General features: G+C 49.8%; 2 protein-coding genes across 14 annotated transcripts in view; both read right to left on the bottom strand.

Annotated features, from left to right (window-relative positions):
- Window positions 1-1,186, bottom strand: part of LOC133283135 (collagen alpha-1(I) chain-like) — an 81,600-nt gene extending 80,414 nt beyond the window's left edge. Inside the window, 2 exon segments of the mRNA XM_061479634.1 lie at window positions 1,052-1,075; window positions 1,078-1,186. Of these exon segments, the coding sequence (XP_061335618.1) occupies window positions 1,052-1,075; window positions 1,078-1,147 (94 nt within the window). The 5' untranslated portion in view covers window positions 1,148-1,186.
- Window positions 1,187-2,639: 1,453 nt separating this feature from the next.
- The window catches only part of CACNA1B (calcium voltage-gated channel subunit alpha1 B), a 297,888-nt gene continuing 278,779 nt past the window's right edge, over window positions 2,640-21,748 (bottom strand). For 10 of the 13 annotated variants that reach the window (XM_061479698.1, XM_061479696.1, XM_061479700.1 and 7 more), the window contains 6 exons: window positions 21,240-21,367; window positions 20,085-20,211; window positions 19,351-19,461; window positions 15,121-15,328; window positions 14,767-14,978; window positions 7,785-10,366 (listed from right to left, as the gene is read on the bottom strand). In XM_061479698.1, the coding sequence (XP_061335682.1) occupies window positions 9,836-10,366; window positions 14,767-14,978; window positions 15,121-15,328; window positions 19,351-19,461; window positions 20,085-20,211; window positions 21,240-21,367 (1,317 nt within the window). In that variant the 3' untranslated portion in view covers window positions 7,785-9,835. Of the gene's footprint in view, window positions 2,856-6,495; window positions 6,785-7,784; window positions 10,367-14,766; window positions 14,979-15,120; window positions 15,329-19,350; window positions 19,462-20,084; window positions 20,212-21,239; window positions 21,368-21,748 lie in introns of those variants that run through there. The other 3 variants (XM_061479707.1, XM_061479708.1, XM_061479709.1) reach the window with 3 other exon arrangements.

Raw genomic sequence — 21,748 nt, 5'->3', positions numbered from 1 at the left:
TAGCACAAGGTAAATGCAAGTAATGAATGTCTTAGAAACAATGCTTCTTTCAAAACAAGCAACCCTTTTTACAGTCACTTTATTTATTCACTGTCCCCCACACAGCCCATCTCTTCCCAGTGAGAAGTCCCAGTCCGTACACCAAACTTTGGCAGCTTTGGTTGGGGTTTCATGAGCAAACCAGTCCTGAGCCCTATTTTACTGCATGAGGGGCCTGGCCCCACTGTGTCCATCCCAGGAGGGAGCTGCCAGGGGCTTCTGCACCGGTCAGGAAGGACTTGGCAATCCCAAGAGTATCAAGACAATTTCAGAGCAAATCTGAGGACATTCACGCAGTGACCAGCAGCAGAGGGACATGGAGAGGTGCTGCGGTGCCCCGGCACAAGGACAACTCCAGCTGTGGGTGCATCCAAGCCCATTATCACAGAATCACAGAACCAACAGGTTGGAAAAGCCCTTTAAGCTCATCCAGTCCAACCGTACCCCGCGCTTCCAAGGCCACCACTGACCCATGGCACTGAGGCCTCGTCTCCACACTGTGTGAACACTTGCAGGGACGGTGACTGCAGCCCTGCCCTGGGCAGCCTGTTCCAATGCCTGAGCACCCTCTGGGGCAGGAATTGTTCCTCAGCTCCATCTAAACCTGCCCTGGGGCAGCTTGAGGCCGTTTCCTCTTGTCCCATCACTTGTTATTTAGACGAGACCAGCCACCTCCTGGCTCCATAACGTTATATTACCCATCAGAGAGCCCAAGCTCAAGTCCCAACAAGTCCGGCTGCTCCTCTCCCGCATGGAGAGAGCCCCCGCGCCCTTGCCCACATGGAACCCCTTCAAAGAGCCCCTTCCTTCCCTATCGGACCCCCGCTCCCCTCGCAGGGTCCCGGCAGCCTGCTGGGGGGAGATGCCCCTCACCGGTGGGGGGATGCAGCTTTTTCCTCCCTCCCAGCACACACGTGGCCGCCCCCCGCACCGAGGGACCGCCGTCCCCCAGCATCCCGACCCCTCTTCCCCCACGGGTCCCCCCCCATCGTTGCGGCGGTGCCGTCCCTACCTGCGTGCAGCCCAGAGCCCGGCTCGGGGGCTCCAGCCCCTCGGGGCACAGCGGGAGGGCGCAGAGCAGCGCCAGCACCAGCGCCCCGCAGCGCATCGTGCGCCCGGCGCCGGCCCCACCGCATCCCGGCCCGGCCCGGCCCCGCCGCCGCCTCCGCGCCCGCCCCGCTCCGCCCCGGCCCGCCCGCCGCGCGGGGACCCCCGCACCCTGCTGGGGATGGGGAGCACCCTTGCCCCCGCCCCTTCCCCAGGCTCCTCCGGGACCAGCGCTGCAGGGGTTAATGCGCCTTCCCATCACCCCAGTCAGACGCGCTGCAGGGCTTGGAGCGGGGCTTCCCCCTATTCCCCTCCCCAGCGGAGCTGCACGGGTTAATACAGACCCACACGGACACACACCGCTTGTATCCGGTGCTGCAGCACGGATTTCGCCCCCCCCCGGCCATGTGCTGGTTTGGCCTCCATAGGAAGAACATCCCACCCCCCAAATTAAAGTTGGTGTAAGTGTTTTTTCGGGGTGTTTCCCCCCCCCCCCCGAAGCTGTGCCCCAGGGATGTGGTACAGGGGAGGTGGGAGCAGGGGGTGCCTGATGCTGCTCCCACTGAGTGATGGGTAATGGCAGCCTCACACATTTTGGGATGACGTGAAGGACCCCAGTTCGCTGTTAGAGCTGTATTGGCCCCCTGGGTTTAACCCCCGCTGCCCTTGCCCTGAGCCAGGGCCAGCTTCACCCTCTTCTTGTCATCGCATGGGTTACATCGCACCTCAGCCAGGTCCTGCCCAGCTCTCCCACCACTGCAGCCTCCTCTGGTGCACCCAGCATCCCAGACAGGAGCCCCAGCAGTGAGTTTCTCCACTCACTATCCCAGACAGCCCCTCACCAGTGCTGCCCCATAGCAGACCCTGCTCTCTGCTACACTCTCAGCTCTGTGGTGTCCACCAGTGTCACAGACCCTGTCACCGTGGCCACAAGCAGCAGGCAGGCTCAGTCCTGTCTGTGCTGGTATTTTCTTTGCAGGCAATCACCCTAAGACCCCCATAACTATGGGCAGCTTCAACGAGGGGCAGCCAGACATGCCTGTGGGTGAATATCCCCTGGCTGCCACTTTGCTCAGCAACACCACTCCATGCAGTGGGAAATGAGGCTTCTGAAGGTCCTGTCTTGAACACCTTGATTCTGGGGAGCTGTGAGCCCAGCAGGGTGCAAAACATGCGACTCACCCCTCTCTGCCCATTTCCAGGCCCTTCGTTCCCTGCCACGCACTGACTCCTTGCCAAGGGAAATGAAGGTCAGAGACACTGGAGTCATTTGCTTTGTCTTGAGGCCTTTATTTGTCGACACAGGGGGTTGGCTTTTCCTTTCCCAGGTGGTTGCTGAATCCCATTGACTTCCACAGTGGTGACCTCCAGTCCCAGCAGCGCATCTCCGGTCGCATCTGTGGGCTCTGTCCTGCTGCAGGATGCTCAATTGCTGTCCTTTCACAGACACAAGCTGCAGGGTGGAGGCTTTTAGGTGGTCACCTGCAGAACGAAGTCTTTTAAAACACTCTTCACTCCATGAGGAAGAACCCCCCCCCCCCCCCCCCCCCCCGTGGCAAAGGCATTCATTTATTGTGTCACAGTCCTGTTGGCTCAGCTCAGCAGCATCTTTCTGAACACGTTGAATCCAGTAACACCACCACATCCACTGCCCTCCTCAGCCTCTTCCTACACCCCTGTGGGTATTCCAGACTCCGGTGCAGGAGCTGCTGGACAAGGACCGCGCCTCCTCCTCTTCCTCTGCTGTGCCATGAGGGCCTGAGGAAAGGCTGCCAGAGACAGAGAAATAATAAAACCAGACACAGACAAAGCCAGGGCTGGGATATTCTGTTTCCGAGCAATGACACAAAGTGGAGATGGGGATAAAATGAATAAATTATGGTTACTGATACTGTTTGCTTTGAATTGACACAGCTCTGCTCCATCAGCACGTCCCAGGCTTCCTCCGTGGGTGAAGGGCTCTATCCGGTGTTCCCATCGGTTCCCTTGGAGCTGCTTTGCTCAGCCCTCCCTTCCCAAACAGCCCCGGCAGCTCCTTCGTGCCATTACCCACCTCAGACTTCACCCCACAAGTATTTGCACAGCCTCATCGGAGCCACCCTTCTGCACCAGAGCTCCTCACAGCTATCCCCACATGAGCCCCCACCTCTCATCAGCTCTCTTCCTGCACCTTGCTTTGGGTTCTCTCCAATGAACCGAGGTGTCTGCTACTGAGATGCCCTCCTGGGAGCCTGTGGGTGTAGCAAAATCACACGGCAGTGATTGAAAACAGAATAACCTACAGGAGCTCAGGGTACCTTGTCCTTCTGCACTCGCTTGCTGGGTGACCTGGGCAATGCAGTCCCCGTGAAGGGGGCTGTTTGCTTTTTAAACCACATGAAGGTGCAAAACTTGCCTCTTCTGCAAAACATGCTGAGGGGCAGCGTTGAGGCTCATTATTATGGCCAGGTGCTTTCTGATACGGTGCTTTCTGCAGCCCCAAATAGCAGGAGATTGACTCAGAGCTGACCAGGGATGAATTCATCACCTTGGAGGACTCTCCGAGCATCGCCTGCAAATGTGGCTGGAATAGGGAATCAGGCAGATGACGATGGGTTTTCATGCTCCAGGGAGTACAAAAGGTACCCGAGCACCTTGAGCTCCATCGTGCTCAGTGTCTCACCCTGAGTTTTCTGCATCGTAGGACAAACATTGCAGGGAATGACCCTGCAAGGGGAGATGAATCAGCCTTTTCCCATTGTTTTGTTTCCCTGTGAAGTCCGAAAAGCCTGAAAATGCTACCCCCTAATGGTAAAACAAGGCGTGGGGGTGCTGTCCTTGGGAGCATCGATCCAGATTTTATCCATAGGGCTGGGAGTGGAGAGAAGGGAGGCAAGGCGCTAGCAAGGTGCGCCCCTGAGGGAAAGGGACAGCTGCTCACAGCAGCTTTGCGTGAGGAACTTTGCACTGGTCATGAGAACCAGTTATATACTAAAATAAAGCCACTTTGTGGAGTTCAGCTGCGCTTAAACTGGAGTGAAGCACAACCGGGTGGTTCAGTTCCAGTGTCTTTGATGTGGGATATGCTTTGAGTCTGGATCCCTCCTGCTCCTTCCCCCCAGGATCCCTTCCAGGCTCTCCCTGGAGAAGCCGATGGGCACATTGATGCCTTGCTCTTGTGGACCAATAGAATAAAACTGAAATAAGGAGAAAGCAAGAAAAAACAAAGGCAAAAGCTGCCAAAAGGCTTTTAGAATTTGAAAACACATTCAGGGTTGTAAACTGGGTTTGGAGGTCCTCTGTGATACATGTCTGGAGGGGAGAGACTGCTCATCTCATCCTCCAGGCAGATTCCAGCTCCCCAGATGGTTGATTGGATGCCGTGGGGGTCTCTGCTGAAGTCGGGACACACACTGATTCTCAGATCTTGTGCTGCTTTTCAAGCCTGCCCTTCTCCACTGCTCAGACACATTCAGAAATCTCCACTTCTCCCGTTTGGGATACCTCAAAACTCTAATAAAAGCCCTATTCTTCTCCCCAGTGCTCCACTGGCATCACACCCCAGAAACCCAAACCCTGCACTACAGACCAGACTACAAGGCAAGGGAAGTTCTGCTGCAAACTTGATTGATCTCAAGCAAAACCATTTTCTTCCTGTGTTACTTCCTGATGATCAGGAAGTGAAGGACCTTTTCCTTGCATTTCACACAATACCTGAAGCTCAGGTGGGACCTTGGGTGGTCCCATTACAGAAAAGATGCATCAAGAGAGAAGAAGAAGAGCTGAATGCTGCAGTAGACCTTGTGCTTTGAAGAGTACTGAAAAATGCAGCAGTGTGATGGTTCTCCCTTCAACGGGGCTCTACAGCTGCCATTCATTTTCCTCAGTACCTTTCCAAGAGTTTGGCATTCAAGGACATTGAAATGCCTCACCAGCAGACCCTGATGAAGAAGGTGCACACAGTGGATTTTCATGCTCCTTGTAAGGAATGAGTGTGGTTCTCCAGTTATCCAAAGAAATTAAAAGTTCCTTCCTTTAGTACCAACAGCCCTTGGGTTTTTCTTGGAACCCCAGCCTGGTTTGTGTTGGAAGGGACCTTAAAGCTCCTCCAGCTCCAACCCCTGCCATGGGCAGGGACACCTTCCGCTAGAGCAGCTTGCTCCAAGCCCCATCCAGCCTGACCTGTCCAACCTTCTTCTGCTCAGTGCAAGCCTCTGGAGTAGAAATTTCAAGGTACAGTCAAGCAATAGCAGTATTCTCTATTCTACAAGTGCTATACCCTGGACACATGGCACCTCCTGACACCAATCCACCCCCATGTGCTACTCACTGACATGCCCAAGCCTACCTGAAGTAGCACCCAGAATGCTTGTTGAGAGTAGATTTAAGGTATAATAAGGGTTAATGCTAAAGGGAGCTACATGCCCAATAGTTTTGTGCATCAACAACAACCACCTGGAAGGAAACAACCACTGCCAGACTTTGTAATCCTCCGCTTATGCAAGTTTGCTGCCTATTGGACTCCAGGAACTGTAATCATAGACTCAGAGAATGGTTTGTGTTGGAAGGGCCCTTAAAGCTCCTCCAGCTCCAACCCCTGCCACGGGCAGGGACACCTTCCACTAGAGCAGCTTGCTCCAAGCCCCTGTGTCCAACCTGGCCTTGAACACTGCCAGGGATGGGGCAGCCACAGCTTCTCTGGGCACCCTGTGCCAGCGCCTCAGCACCCTCACAGGGAAGAGCTTCTGCCTTAGATCTAACCTGAACTTCCCGTTTCAGTTTGAGCCCATCACCCCTTGTCCTGTCACTGCAGTCTCTGATGAAGAGTCCATCTAAGAGTCCATCTCCAGCAGCCTTGTAGCCCCCTTTAGATACTGGAAGGCTCCTGTGGTAACACAGCTATAATAATACATAAACTCCATGCTGGCACCACACTGCAAAAGCAAATCTGCAAACACCTCCCTGCTCAGACCCAGCACCTGTGAAGCCCCTATGGAAGCACACACAAGAGATGGCCAATTTCTTCCAGGCTCCCAGTTTGAGCTCAGTTAGAGCCAGTGATCTCAGGGGCTCTCCCTCACTGTGGTGGCCAGGCCAAGCTGCCTCCCACGGCACTGGCCGGGCTCAGGATGGGGTGTCCCTGTCACCATGCACACTGCACACACCATCTTGGAATTGGTCAGGTTTGTTTTTTTTTGCTAAGTTTTTATTTTAATTCAAGGACTTTGCTTCATACAAAATGTAATTGTAGAAACAACTGCAGAATTCAAAGTTTGGCTGATAAATGTTACTCAGGCAGCAAACTAGGCAATCACAGAACCTTATTTTTTCTTCATTTTGTTTTTTCCCCCTTTTTTTTTTTTTGGGTAAAGTTCCACTTGTGTTGCATGGTTGGAACTTTCATCGTTTTTAACACTGTTTTTTTAAATATAAAGTTTTGCAACAAACCCCCAATTTATATCAAATATAATTAAAAATTAACAACTGATGAATACATTGTATCAAAAAAGTACGAAGATAAACATTTTCCATGCACATACTTTTTTTATAGATATGTATATATGTATATATTTTACATGCAAACATTACTTAGTCAAAGTACAGCCAATACGAGACTGGTTTCTGGATGCAGAAAACTGATTGGTGCAATTCAAGTTTGGCAACTCACTATGAGGATTCTTGGAAATATCATGTATGCATTGAAGAGACAGCAGAGAGGCTGTAAAAAAAGGGGGGAAAAGGGTTATGAACAACTGTGGTCAGGCTTGTCTGTCACTGGCATCGACCCCTACGAGGCAGGTGGAGGACTGGACAACTTGAGGTTCTTCTTCATGTTCTACCTATGAATTGGAGTGACCCAAGGGCCATGGGTTTTGGCTGTGCGCTTCCAGATGGTGTGTTAGTGTGGGACTGGGGGCTTGAGTGTCTACAATGGTAGAGGAAGGGGAAAGACAAAGTTTTTCCATATGGAAAGACACCTCTTTTGCTTTCCAGTTTGGGTACAATGTTTGCATGCACTGGCAGAGAGATTGTGGTTTCCCTCTCCTTTACTTCCTGGAGTAAAATAGGAACATTTTCATTAAAATCCCAAATAAAGTGTTTGTGCCTTCATATAAGGAAAATGTATAAAACATTTGGTCACAATCATGCTGAAGCCTGAAACAGGAAAATCCAGCAGATAAAGCTACAGAATGGATGAAGGTCTTTCGGGCTGTTGGTGGTTTGGATGTGTTTCTGAACGTGTCATCTTGTTGCATAGCCCTCCGTTTGCAAATCACAGCTGTTACCCACGGCAGCCCTCCGGCTACTGCACTTCCTTTATTCAAAGTGCACACAAATACAGAGACAGAGATATAGACAGGAGTTATCCTTTAGCAGAATCCAGGGATGAGATTAGCCAGAGATTATTATTTAGTAACAGAACAAAACAAAACAGAAAACCACAGAAGGAAACGAAAACAGGTTGAATTTACTCAACAGAAGAGCTACAGATGTGAAGAACCACCCTACAGCAGACTGCTCCCTGCCTGAGGCTGAAACACTTGCTGAGAGCATGAGAGCATTGTGGTAGCATCCCATACCCTCCAATCACCCCAGATACAAAAGGAATCCCCAGGGTCCAGCAGGGTCAACACCCATCCTAAGAAGTTTCACAGTTCTGGGGCTTGATAGATCCTCTGAAAAAAAATCAGCTGTCCAACCCTCTCCTCTTCCCTATCATTGCTTTTAGTGGTGTGCTCATCTGGCACCTCCCACCCATTCTCTTTCAACCTTTTGTCAGCATACTACAGGTCCCTGTGCCCCAGATTAGCCCTACAATGGTTCATCAGACCCATGGACACAAGGTCCTGCCCAGGACTTTTCCTTCAGTGCTCCCTCCCCAGCAGCACGTCGTATTTGCCCTTTTCCCAAGTCTCAAAGTGCAGAAATCCACATGTGCACGAAAGAAAGAAATCATCCAACACAAGAGTCATTGCGAGAACACAAAAATCTCATCCCTGAGAATCAGAGTTAGAGGTTTTGCTTTATATTATCATTATTTTAACCTTCTCTTAACAGGCAATAAACCCAAGACTCTCTCCAACTGCCCTCAACACAAGTTATGCACCATGGAACATGGCCAGAGCTCTCGCAGCCCGACTGCGACTTGACACGCAGTGTGAAGGACACTGCTTCTCCTGCAAGAGAAGAGCTTCTCTGCAGATGCTGTACTTTTCCACCTGCATCTCTCCCGCAGGACCTAAACACTGGTCAATGAGAAAAGGCCGGGTTTGTTTGCTGCAACCACTCCCCTCCTACCCAGAAAAGTACAGGTAGATATATAAAAAAGAAGAAGAAATAAAAAGGCCAACAAAACCCAAACCAACCCCAAAGCATCTTTGCCTTCCCCACTGTAAGCTTCCAACCTGGTACTGCGATACCCAGCACCATGCCGCGGTACCCCGGGGCCCTGCCCTCCCTCCCCTCCTGCTCCTCCCCACGCTCGCCTCAAGGGCTGATGCATCGAAGCGAGAGGTTGCATCATCGCTGTGAAAGATTTCAAAGGTTAGGCACTTAGTAGTGAACAACTGGAGCATTCGGTAGAAACGGTGGGACCTGGAATGACAATTGGACTAATTCTCTACATAAAGAGTAATTTTTTTCCTTTTTTTTCTTTTTTTTTTTTACTGTACAATTTACAAAAATGCACACAATGAAAAGTTAAAGTTCTATCTAATAGCTTGATATAAAACCAATAACATTTTCTTCTTCTCATCCCTAACCTTTTTCCTCCTTTTTTTTTTTTGTCTGGGTTTGTCTATTTTTTAGTTGTTTTTTTGTTTTTTTTTTTTTGCTAAATCAAGCTTATATTGTAAACAAGACAAAACAGTGAGGGCGTGTTGCGGTCAACAGGAGAGAGGGACGGAAAGAGAAGTCTCAGCAGCAAGGAAACAGTCCTTACAAAGTAGCTCTCTTGTGGCTTTATCATGTGTCAGTGTGAAGGACCCAACGTGGTGAGTGAAGTAAAAGAGATCCACACGGCAGCGGTGTCGGAGCAGAGTCCCAGCTGCCTCAATGCTCAGGCAGCTCTGGAGCGTGGCACTGGCTCTGCCGACAAGGATTGCTGTGGCTGAACATCAAGTCCCAGTGGACTGTCCTTTGTTCTGGTCGGTGTTTCTCCTCTCCCAGTTTTGTGGGTAGATCTCTTCCATCTTAGCGGTGAGCGGGATAAACCGCGGATACGAGCTTTGTTCATGTGTTGTGTCCATTTGCAACTCCCAGACTCCCACCCTGACCAGGGGCAAAAATAGAATGTGAAATCAAGTAAGAAACAGCCCAAACAAAAACCAGTGCCAATCTCGGGAAGGATCGACTGTCTGCTCTTCTGATGTGGAAGGTGAGGACCGCTCTTCTCTTGGCTTCTCACTTGTGTTGCAGACTTGGCATCTGGTGCGTATCTCTGAACTAGACAAGGCAGTAGGGAGGCGACAGGGGGAGAGAGATGCACTCCGCACGCTGCCTTCCCCCTAAGGAGGGAGCCTTCTGCCTCCGTTTGTCTAGTGAAAAACAAAAAGAAAACAAACAAACAAAAAAGAAAAACTAAAGAAAAATTGAAGAGAGAGGCTGCAGGAGCGTCTCCAGACCTGGGGGCAGAGCAGTTCTTGCAATAGGGGCTACCCCGTGGGTACCCTCCAGCCCCGGGCACTGTGCGCATCGCAGCGCACAGCCTTCCAGATGATAAAACTCATCGATTTTAAGCACGCACACTTTGAAGGGTTTTGCCACTCCGCTAGCACCAGTCATCCTCATCAGCTTCGTGGTAGTAGCTACGTCCTCTGGTGCCAGTCCCGGGGCCCGTGTTGAGACCCAGCGTGTAATGGTAACCGTTGGGCACCCTGCGGATTTGGTGAGATTGGGAGGTCAAGGAGGAGACGTAAGAAGTCCTTGAGGACCGTCCCGAGTTGGTGGCCACGGCCTCCTCGAAGGTGAGCGTGTCCTCCGGCACCGCATGGTAGGGGCTGTCGGCGTCGTCGCGGTGGCCCAGGTAGGGGTCGGAGCCGATGCGGGCCACCACCGGCGGCTGCTGGTCCCCCCGCAGCAGCGCGTTGTGCTCGGACAAGCCGCGGCTCAGGCGTCCCGGGGAGAAGGTGGGCAGGACAGGTTGGAAAGTGGTGAAGTGCACGGGCGAGGAGTTAGCGGTCTTGTAAGTGATGCTGGGGCGTGGGGTGAGTGGAGTCTGTGGGAGCTGCCTCCGACCCCGGCATGGGGTACTAGCACCAGATGTCGACAGCAAGGGGCTCCCATTAACTGAACCACTGCCCTACATAAAAATTGGAACAAAGCAAAGCAGAAAATAAAAAAGGGAAACACCGGACAAACACAAAGGCAGGCAGGTACAGAACAGAAGGAGAAGCAACAGAAGGGAGAGACGAGTCACAAGAGGAAAGAAAAGCAAAAGAAAAAAGAGAGAGTTTAGACAAGCACAGTCAGGGGGAGGAGGTTCTCGAGAAGTAATTCAACACGAGATGTAAAGAGCTGGAGAACTCTGAGAGAGGTGAGTAGGAACAGAAACGATCAGAGCATCGGTAGGACGCAAACTGGCACATGGCTCCGACAGAAGGGGACACTGTCCAGAGGGAAGGCACCCACACCACACACGGGCTCGACATGCTCCTTACCTGGACTAGGCTGAAGCAGCTCAATACCTAGGGATTTATTGTGGTTTGCAAACAGAGTGTGGCAAAACAGCACTTTCAGCTTTTGGGTGGATTTTTGCAGGATTTCCCCCATGGATGCTGATGTTGGGGGTCATTTCTGTGGTTAAAATTGGGTTATGTGGCAGGAGGATTTGGGGACAGGCTATTGTTTTGCTGGCTTGGGAATGAAATGCATTTCGATTAAGTAGGCACTTTCTGAATCAAGAACAAAATGCCTTTTAGATGGGCTTTAACTAACAAGTTCCTTAAACAAAAACCATAGAATCATCATAGAGTAACAGACTGGTTTGGGTTGGAAAAGAATTGAAAGTTCATCCAGTTCTAACCCCCTGCCATGGGCAGAGATAGTAAAATGTGTTTATCTTCTCCTCTTTAATATTACACATTTGATTTTCGAGTGGTAGAAGATTCTGGCAGCTTCCTGAGTTACTAACAGGGAAACTTGGGAGTGAACTAAGCTACACTAAGTCAAAAAATGCCAGGACTGGGGAGGAACAGGCCCTTGTTTTGGCATTGCTGTTTCCATTCTCCCAGGGCACTACATGAAAAGTCCTGTGAGCCCATCTGAAAGCCCTCTCAGCCTTTCATGACCTAACGTTTTGACAGCAGACCTTTAATTTGTAAAGAGCAGCTTTTCCTCACTATAGCAATATCAGGTTGTTGGTTGTTGGGCTGTCAATCAGTGCTTGTTCTGCTCTGCTTGGCTTTGCCAGCATAGATTTCAGGGTGATCCCAGCAGTACTGGAGGCTCCCAGCCCAGCAGCTGCATGGAGAAGCTATTTGAGCTGCTGGTGCCATGAGTCATAGAATCACAGACTTCCAGCCTGGTTTGGGTTGGAAGGGACCTTAAAGCTCCTCCAGCTCCAACCCCTGCCACCAGCAGGGACACCTTCCACTAGAGCAGCTTGCTCCAAGCCCCTGTGTCCAACCTGGCCTTGAACACTGCCAGGGATGGGGCAGCCACAGCTTCTCTGGGCACCCTGTGCCAGCGCCTCAGCACCCTCAGAGTAAAGAACTTCCTCTTTATATCTAACCTGAACTTCCCCTGTTTGTCATGCCATGTCTATCTGAAGAAGAGGCGATACCCACATGATCAGAGCAGTGTGGTGTCACTCACAGTAGCCCTGCCCTCTGCAGACATCAGGGACTGATGCAGCTGCTACTCATGCTGCTGGACCAATGACTCCTGTCTTTCTCAGCCTGGAAACCAAGTCTTTACCTTTTTATTCTTTCATTTTCACCTTCTCCATTCTCTGGCTTCCCCACGTTTCAGCCTTACTCTGCTACAGACAAGTATTCCCATCACAGGCACCTGCCACTTGACCAAGCTGCCTCCCACCACCTGCATCCCATGCTGATTGAGATGAAGGTGGCCACCACCCAGTGACCTGCAACCTTCCAACACCCAGGGGAAGATGATCATTTTTTTCCGAAGGACTGAGGTTGAGCACCTCAAAATTGCAATTTGTAGGTGAAAAAAACCCAAACAAAAAAAAAAAAAAAGCAGAACTAAGTTGTCCAGAAATCTGTATTTCTTTTTGTAAGGTTTCCAAGCTTCTTTTATCCAGCACCATTGTAAAAAATACGGTAAGATCTATATTCAAAGTGTCTAAGAAGATCCTTCCTGCTAAAACATTTTGAAATTCCAAGTAGATTCATCTCATTTTTAAAAATGCTTTTCCCAGATTCATCCTGAAATGGGATTTCTATTGAACAATTTATCTGTATTGAAAAGGAAACCTGTCTTGAAAAGTGAAATAATTAATAGAATATGATAACATTTCTATGTGTCAAACTCAAGCATTGTGTGTTGACCCCAAAATGATGAAAAGTTCATGGCTTGGTTCCCTTATCTCCTTCTTTTGTACTGAAAAAACCTCTGAAGAGCTTCTCTTTGAACATGCCCTGATTTTTGGCTTGGCTGTTGCTGGAATGGAGCCACCTTGTTGGCAGCGTGAAGCTCAAGCCAGCTTCCTCCAGGGACCTGGGGACATGCTGCGTCAGAGCTCCTGGGAGAAGCTGCTTCTCCTGAGGAGGGGGACAGACTAACAAAGAAAATACTGCAGGGGTTTACATGCACCTTGTTATGGAGCCAAAACAACACAGGAAATAACTGACAGAGCTTCTTGCAGACACTTTATGAAGACAAAAGGTCTTCATCTCATTGGGACAGAAATGACCTGATGGCTTGGATGGTATTTTTGATCTGTTTTTCTTTCCAGAGCAAACAGGGGTCTATCAGCAGGGATCTATCAGCAGCTCCACTCAAAGCAGGTATCATGTGAGTGGATAAAATGCATGGACCCCAAACCAACAAGCTTTCTCCTCTCTGCCTTACTAAACGCACACGTGGAACAATGCAGACTTCACTGGAACAGGTTTATAAAAGGCTGCTGATGCTCTAATGCTGAATGTCTATGAACTACGGAAAGGCTTCAGTTTTTTAGTGAAGACATATGTGATATTCAAAGTCCTGAGCACGCAAGAATGGAGAGGCATCATACTGAAAATCAGTGGCATTTTCCTGCCTCTCAAAGCAGGGGGGAAATGAAGAAATGGAAATAAAAACTCATCTGAAAAAAAAAATCAGATGAAGGCCAGCTGGGGGGTGCAGCAACCAGAAATGGAAAAGACCCACCCTGGGTGCATCAGAACCAGTCCTGTGTAAAGGTTGAACTTGAAGTTCTTTGATGCCTTTTCCAACTTAGTTGATTCTGTGATTCTATCAGGCCTTACCCTGATGTCCCATCTCTTCCTGGGAGAGAATGGTTGTGCAAAGCATGTCCCATTCCCTGTGTCTCCAGAGCTGCATGGCAGCAGCCCCCAGGCACTCACTACAGTGCAGAGCACCTGATGCTGCTAAAGACCTTGCAAGGAGAGAGAAAGGCATGGTACAGGGTAAGGAGACAAAAAGCTGCTTCATTTTGCAGCTAATGGGACACTATGAAGCCTTGTACATTTAAACCATAAGATGGTTTGGGTTACAAAGGAGCTTAAGCTCATTCAGTTCCACGGACAGGGACACCTTCCACTAGAGCAGCTTGCTCCAAACCCCTGTGTCCAACACTGCCAGGGATGGGGCAGCCACAGCTTCCTGGGCAAACCCTTCCCCTGGGCTCAAACTGATGAACACAGGATTTCCTCCTGCTCCCCAGGTGCTGATGTTGCTCCAGGGCTGACGGCATCACCCACGTCCTCCCCAGGCACCCAGCCTGTCACACACCAGCTGCGAACGTGGGGAGACTTTGGAGAGTGGCCAAAGCCTCCCTCCCGGCACAGGCGCTGTCTGAACCCTGAGATGTTTGTGGGGAGCACCCTTCGACCCAGGTCCTGCCTTCACCTACATTCCTCCCTTACTGGGATTCCTCCTCCCAGATGGATGTTCAATAGGTTAAAAGGGACTTTCCCCTCAATTTTCAGTAAACGAACCCGTTCCACAATACAGCTCTGAAGCCCACGCAACAGCAATTGGAAAATGCTGCTAATATGAGCAAACTGTGCTGAAGTCACAGCTCTGGCTGCCTGCAGACCCTATACTGCAGCACATTGGCTTGGCCAAGGATTTCTTTGGCAGCCATCGAATGTCTGTGCAAGGGCAGCAGTAGGTGCCGGATTAAGGCTGGCGGAGGAACGTTCAGCTCAGTTGCCCATGTCCCATAGCACACTACCTGTCTCAGATACACTTTCTCCACCAGCATCAAGAACTGTCAGTTCTCAGGTCTCCCAGGCTTTGCTGAAACCATGAGCAAGGGTGTCCCTGGCAGTGAGATCTCTGCACAATGCCTTGAGTCACTCACTCTGTAGATGGCTTCTGAAGAGCCATCCAGTGACATTTCCATGCCTGTTTTGGATGTGAAGGACCAAGCAAGACCTCAATGGCTTAATCTGCTGCTTCCTGGCCTTCCTTCCCCATTATTGTCTCCTGTGTTTTAAGCAAAACGTGGGAATACACATACATCCCTGGAAGACCTTAGAGCTCTTTTCCCACCCCGCATCTCCTCACCTGTCTGTGTGGACCTTGCTCTGGCCCTCCGTTGGGCGAGGTGGGCCTGCTCTGATCAGCAGACTTGGGCTGAGAACGGTCCCGGCTGCCGTAGCGGTCGCAGGAGTAGAAGCGCTGCTTTTCAGAGGAGGAGGAAGAGTGCTGCTTCCTCTCTTGGGACCGGCCGCGTTCCTGCTTCTTGTCCTTGGAAGAAGACTCCCCAGAATGGGCCACTGAAAGAACGTGTTGGGGGTCACCAACATGGGAGGAACTCCCAAGTGTGGGGCAGACAGGACCCCAAATCACACTAGATGACTGCTGTGCCTCCTGGAGGGAGGCGGACAAGGGACAAATCCTGGTTTGCAAAGCACTTACCAGCTTGTCCATCGGCCAGCTGATGGGGGGACCTGTCCAAGGACTTCTGCTTCTTCTCTTTCCGCCGGTGGCAGCGGTGGTGGTGGTGGTGATGTACTTGTTCCGGCGGCATGCGCTCCAAGGAGTACTCGTAGAGGTGCATGGGGTGAGGACGCTGCGGGGTCAGCGTGGAGACGGAGCGCTTCATGGGGCTTGTGTCCGGGATGGGCTGCAAGGCAGATGGAGGGATATGGAGCAGGGTGAGAGCAGGAGCTGCACCGTGCTCAGAGGCTTGTTTCCCACCATGGGGAGGGTTATATGGGAAGAGAAAGGGGAAGGGAGGGGAAGGAGAAAAATGGTTAATTGTGTATAACTGGGATGGGCAGAAGGACTTGTGCTACATTTGAGGAGCAAATAGGATCTCCATTTGCTGAAAGGGGTTTTACTTTTAGCAGAGTGCAACCCACGGGGTGCAGAGCGATATGCAGCACTTCACACCAAACACAGCATCACAGGAGGCAGCGGTGGACCAGCAGGGGCATAGGGCAGCACAATAGCCAAGCATTTCACAAAGAGAATTCTCCAAGACTAGTTTCACCCAAAGCTGCTTCAGGGCCTCTGGTCATCCCAAAGCAACTCCAAAGAGGAAAGCAGGAAAGCGTTGCTGGGCATCAAACAGAGGGAGCAAGCTCAGGAATAAGTGAGCAAGATACAGGCTAAGCCACTGAGGAATTACTTCTATCTCCCTGCAATTGAGAACATCTCCCATTAAACATTTAAACCTTTCTTGTCCCACCATCACTCCCTGAGGCCCACGGGCCTGCAACAAGTGGGATAGCATGTATGTCCTCAAATTCTAACAGTATTTCCGAAAATGACTACTTGGGTTTGCTATTTCTGTTTTCAAATAATTTGTGTCCAAACATCTGGACACTAAGCACAGTAACACAGCTTCCCACTGGCATTGCTGGATCCCTGTCCCTGTGCCAGTGGCGGCTCCAGACTCTGCTCCCTTCCCTTTAGGTTCAAGCCTTTATAAAGATGCTATGCAGAAACAAAGACAAGTGGGCTACAGGACAGCTGTTCTCACAGTCTTTTCCTTCCCTACTACCTACTCACCAACTGCGAAGCTCAGAAAAGGAGGACAATTCCCGTGTGTCCTCCTCTTTCACTCTGCTGGCCTCTGTGGTGGAGATGGGGCTTCACCCATCCTCTAGAGCCTTCCCTGGGTCTATCCCTGCATCAAAGCTACATGGCAGAGGAAGGAAGGACCTCAGAGCACAGTGGTCCTGCCGATGGGGAAGGAGCTCAGAACATCCTCCAGTCCCTCAGCTCTTCCTCTTGTTTGAATTCACAACCCAGTATATACGCCTCCAATGACCATTCTTGCAGAACATTTACTCTGTTAGCAGTAACCTTTCCAAAGAGCCCTGTATTATTTTTACTGTGTATGCTATTTTGTTTGCTTATCCCAAAATTCGGATCTCTGCTGTCCTATGATATTTACACAATGCAAAGCTGGTTGTTTCACAGCTCTGTTCCTTATTTTGAGTGGAAGAACTGTTGCAGAGGGATTATCTTGCGTGCAAAGGTACAGTCAGGCTGAAATTTTGTTTGATGCTCTGTCCCATACTATGAGTTGCCCAAATGCTGGTGCTGCCCACCAAAAGATGCAGTGCTTGAGACGGAAAGCTCTTCAGGCACTTCTGGGGTAGGGCAGCACTGCCCTTGTCGCCTTCTGTGGCCCTTGCTGTGTGGGCAAGAAGTACACTGAAGAGCTTCATGATTGTCCTCCTTGCTTACTGTTGAGCTTGAAGATGGAGAAAGGCAGAGGGAGCTGTAAACTGGATAGCCTGATGGGCAAAAAAGTGACAAGTGAGACTACTTCCCATCAAAAACACTTGTCCATATTTCTTCAATCCATTGGGGGTTGGACTAGATGACCTTGGAAGGTCCCTTCCAACCCAAACTATTCCATGATCTACCAGGAAGACGATGACAAACATTTCCCACCAAAAAATAGCCAAATTGATAGGAATTAACATTTTCTTTGGACCTGATTCTGTCCTTATTCCAGGGACAAAAGTCTCCCTGCCACTAATGGGAAGTGGCAAAGCAATGAATACCCTTCTACAGCTCTTGACTCCTGCTACATTAACAGGGCTCCCCCCACAAGCCTCGGGAGACTACACCATAACCCTCCAGAGAGTCACTCATTGCTTCTTCATTACCAACCCCATTGTTTTCACTTCCTAAATTCCTGTGCAAAAGGCAGAGAGAAACAAATAAATAAGCAAACCAAACAAACTCCCTTTTACAGCGTGCAGCGTGCAACAGTGGATTGAGGGAACGGCAGCAAAGGGAGAAGAGAGAGCGGTTGAGTCGCTGTGACATTGGGCTCCAAATGAGAAGGGGGAAAAAAGTAAAGGGTTAAGGAAGGTTCATTATTTCTTAACAGGAATCGAATAGGATACAACTTAGTGGAAACTACATACTGCTAGGTAACTCCCCGGTGACCGTGCTTTGCTCCTCTGCAAACAATTCGGACAAGATGAGAGACATTATTTGAAGCAGCCCCACAGTACAGCCAGTGTCAGACATCACGGGAGATGGGCAGCAGACACGATGACGACAAGGGAGGGAGGAGGGCAACAAAGAGGTGAGGTTGGGAGCATAGGAAGGTTTGGGGTTAAAAAGAGGAACATAAAAAGAGAAGTAACAGGCAAACGGAACGGGAGACATCCAGAAACAGAGAGCATTACAAATAAGAGTTATAAGAAAGTCAAGATTTGGGGAGGGGAGCAGAAGCAGCATGTGAGAAGGGAAGGCAGAGGGCATGGAGGGGGAAGACACACACAGAAAGTACATCAGTTATTCAGCTGAAGCTACAACTGCCAAAACATTGTATTATTAAATGAGGTTAGATCTGCTCAGATATTAAAGGCCTGATTCATAAGATCAGACAGCTTTCACGTGGGGCAGCTGGGGAACACCTACCATGCTCCCATTGGAGACGCTCACCTCTGCAAATGTCTGAGTGCAATGGAGAGTAGCTCCCCAAGGGAAGGCTGGTGCTGCTGGCATTGCTGCTGCCAACTGCACCGCCTTGGAAGGGAAGATTCAACTTACGGTCTAGAATAAAGGACAACTTTGTTCTGGGAAGGGGGGAAGGGAGGGAATACAGGTTTGCTTTGGGGTCTGTTTCTTTTATTAAACATGTTGAGAGGTGCTCCTGATAAGGCAGAGTCTCAGCTCTCATACAAAGGGTGCAGTTTTTGAAGTCAAAGCTGACAGCTGATGAAGTGTAGTTTATGCCAGCCTGAGCACGTCAGCAGAAAGATGACATCCATTGGAACCATTGCTGGGAATGCAATACACAGGCTTTTAGTTTTATCTTTCACGTTCTGCTTCTCATAGAGAGCAGTAGAAACAGCCCACAAACATGGGCTGCTCACCCCTGGCTGTATGAATCAGGCCCTTTGAATGAGAGACACACAGCTATGAGTGGTGAGATGTTCTGACACACAGGAGGCAGGACAGTGGCTGACAAGCATCTGGGACAACAAGCTAGCAATGAACATGTGAAATGCCCAGAAATGATCTGTGGAAACCATGACTTCCTATGCACTAAGTAGCCTTCACATGGTGCTGTAAAAGTCGACTCCAGTGATGAGATTTCTGCACAAGAAGTTAAACAAGGGAAATCCTCAACGTTTTCCTGACCAAAGTCACAATACATACTGTAAGAAGATGAAAACCAGGGAGGATTCTTAGCGTCTCAGTTCAGCCTTCCAGGCACAGGCTCCCTGGTATTGTTTGTACCTACTACATCCATCAAAGAGATGAGCATGCACATCTCCAGCTTGCTTTATGGCTATGCCTTAACTGTCTGGATAGATGGCATGCAACAGTCAATGGAAAACACACCTTCCAGGAATAGAGGCTGGCAAACAGTATCATCCCCAGTCAATAAGAATAGACCCTCTTGGGTAGGTAGTCCTCAGTAAGCTACCCAGACAGAGGGATTTCTCTGGGTCACTTTTTTGCTACAACCAGGGATGGGTAAAGCTGGGGACTACATGTGAGTCCCTGCCATCCAAGCATGAAGGCTGGATACCTGTCTCCAGGTTCAGCATGTCTCTCAAAACAAGTATTGACAAGCAACTTCCAAGGGCACAGAAAGCAGAGAGAAGGTACTGAGCTCCTGCCCCACTCCTGGTCTCCCACCGCCGGTGGATCTCCCTTGCTCACCTGAGTTTCAGCAGCCAGGCGCGGCATGGAAGCTGCCCGCCCCTGGCTCTCCAGGCCTGGTTGGTGCTCTCCGTTGGCAAGCGTGGGGCTGATTTCCCTCATTTCTACCACCTGATCAGAACAAGGAATGGTTTCAGTTAGCAAGAACACGAGCATGAGCTTTGAAGGCATCATTTGAGCAGGCTGCTTCTAAACTTGATTTAATTGTGAAGAGATGCTGATGTGGGAAAGAAAGTAAATTAAGAGCTATGGAGCACCCGTGTTACTCTGTTTACAGTACCCAGGTTATCCTTATCTACAGTGCCCAGGTTTACCCTATCTACAGTGACGTCTTCAACGAGGACAACAGTGGGCCAAGCTCTTCCACCAGCCATGGCAATGAGTCCCAGGAACCCCTCATCTCAGCTTGTACACTGAGGACAATGGAATTGTGACAATGGGACAACTAGGAAGATATAACCTTAAGAAATCTATTACAGCAGACAATTCCATGCAAAGCGTGTCCATATGTACAGCTATCAGACTGTACAGGCTACCGCTACCAGATTTGGGTTTTCTCCAGTTCAAGCAAACCTGGGGTTTTAAGAGACGCAGTAACACTTGTCTCAAGGGACAGACCTACTGTCTACTGCATTTCACCCAGTTTTTCTAAACATTTTCTAAAATCTCTCAATATCTTTTCTAATATCTCCCACATCTCATTCTGTCTTCACATCTGCACCCTGTTTGCTCACCCGTTCAATGGGGATTTCTTCTGAGTGGCCTCTCTCAAAAGCTGGTGTCCTGGTTTCATAAAACACATCCTGGGTGCGCTGGGTCCCCCAAGAACTGGACTCTTTGATCCCACCTTCTGGGGCTGGCCTGTCAGAAGGAAGAGAGGAAAATAGATTAACTCTTCTGCATGGAGATTTTTCTTCCTTAATTGTGACGAGGGTAAAGCCCGCAGATACCCTTTGGGGTTTCACTCGTGAGACCAGCTACAGGATAGGCAGGGCTGTTGGTGAAGCTATAAGGTCCCCTGGGTTTTGACATGGTCACTTCCTATACAGCCTGAAGATCCCACAAGCAACAAGGAAATCAAGCCAGACACCACATTTTTCTTCAGTTAACTAAGGAAAACAGCTTCTGCAGCTTAAGTTCTGATGAAGAAGAATGAAGAATTTTGGAGGTCAGGCAAATTATGCATGCAAGGCCAGTTAGACATTGGTCAAACACATCTGCAGCCATGCTAAAGCACATTCACTGATGCTACAGTGGTACAAGGGACTCTGGGTTTCAGTACAGAGGCTGATGATGGTTTCCCTGTTAGGGTTAATTAGAACATTTAAACTTCAGATGTCTACCACTAAAAATTCAAAGTGCCTGTGACCCAAGGAAAGTCACCTGAAAAAGAGAATGGATTAGGGATCACCGTTACTATAACTGTTTGGTAAGATCTCTGTGGAGGTATTAGTTTGCACAAAGATGAACCAGTCTGAAGGAGCTCTTGCTGTTACCAAGTGCCCTGAGCTTCAGGGATGACTTTGTTCCCAAGGATCTTTTGATTCCCAAGACCTCACTGCGGTGGTGGTTGGTGGGTCAGGGTTTGCTTGGTTGTTTTACAATGCCCAAATCCCTGTAAACTCACACTTACCATACGGAAAGCTCTCCAACTGAGATTCAGAGGAGAGCACTAAGAAAACCCAATACTAACACCATATGGACAGCTGCACCAGGCGTTTTGGTGGCCACCAGTGGCAAATTGTCCCAGCCATGGTGTGGAGGGGCTCCTGGTCTTGGTGTCCCCACCTCCAGAGCGACTGAATGAGCAGTGGCTGGGGTAGGTGGATACACCCCGTGTGCCCCTTCTCTGCCCTACAGCTTTGGTGGGGAGGTCTCGGGATACTCACAAGGCACCCCCATTGTTGAGTGATGCTGAGCTCTTCTGGCGAAGGAAAGCCTTTGCGTTGCTGAATGCTGCAGGTTGGGTTTGCTCCAAAGTGGCCTTCAGGGGGTGGAAGAGTGACACTGGTCCAGGCTGTGAAGCACAAGGAGAGGTTGTCAGAAACAGAGCTGTGCATGGGAAGGATGGGCTGTGATGCTCTTCCTAGTTAATAAAAGGTCCACTTTGTCACCCTCCCTCTAACAAAGCATCCTCCTGGTCATGAGAGCACAGCAGAGATTTTGTCCACTGATATGACCAAAGGGGCTGTGCAATTCATTGTGACACTAGCTGTGCTGTAGCCTTCCACCTGTGAGACAGACAGGAAATGAGCAGGACTATCATCCTGAAATCTATAGGTATTTGTCACATCAGAAACCACTGGGATTTCAATCCCAAGATGATTGTGTGGAAATATTGTCAAGAAATTGTAAGGGTCATCAAATCTCTCAGATCAGAAATGAATCTGAAGAATTC

This window comes from Pezoporus flaviventris, unplaced genomic scaffold, assembly GCF_033815535.1.
Source record: "Pezoporus flaviventris isolate CSIRO_AGI_PZ_B2104156 unplaced genomic scaffold, CSIRO_AGI_Pfla_v1 ptg000154l, whole genome shotgun sequence".
In the NCBI taxonomy this organism is placed as follows: domain Eukaryota; kingdom Metazoa; phylum Chordata; class Aves; order Psittaciformes; family Psittacidae; genus Pezoporus; species Pezoporus flaviventris.
The sequence above is the reverse complement of the archived record's forward strand: the minus strand, read 5'-3'. Positions and strand labels throughout refer to the sequence as shown.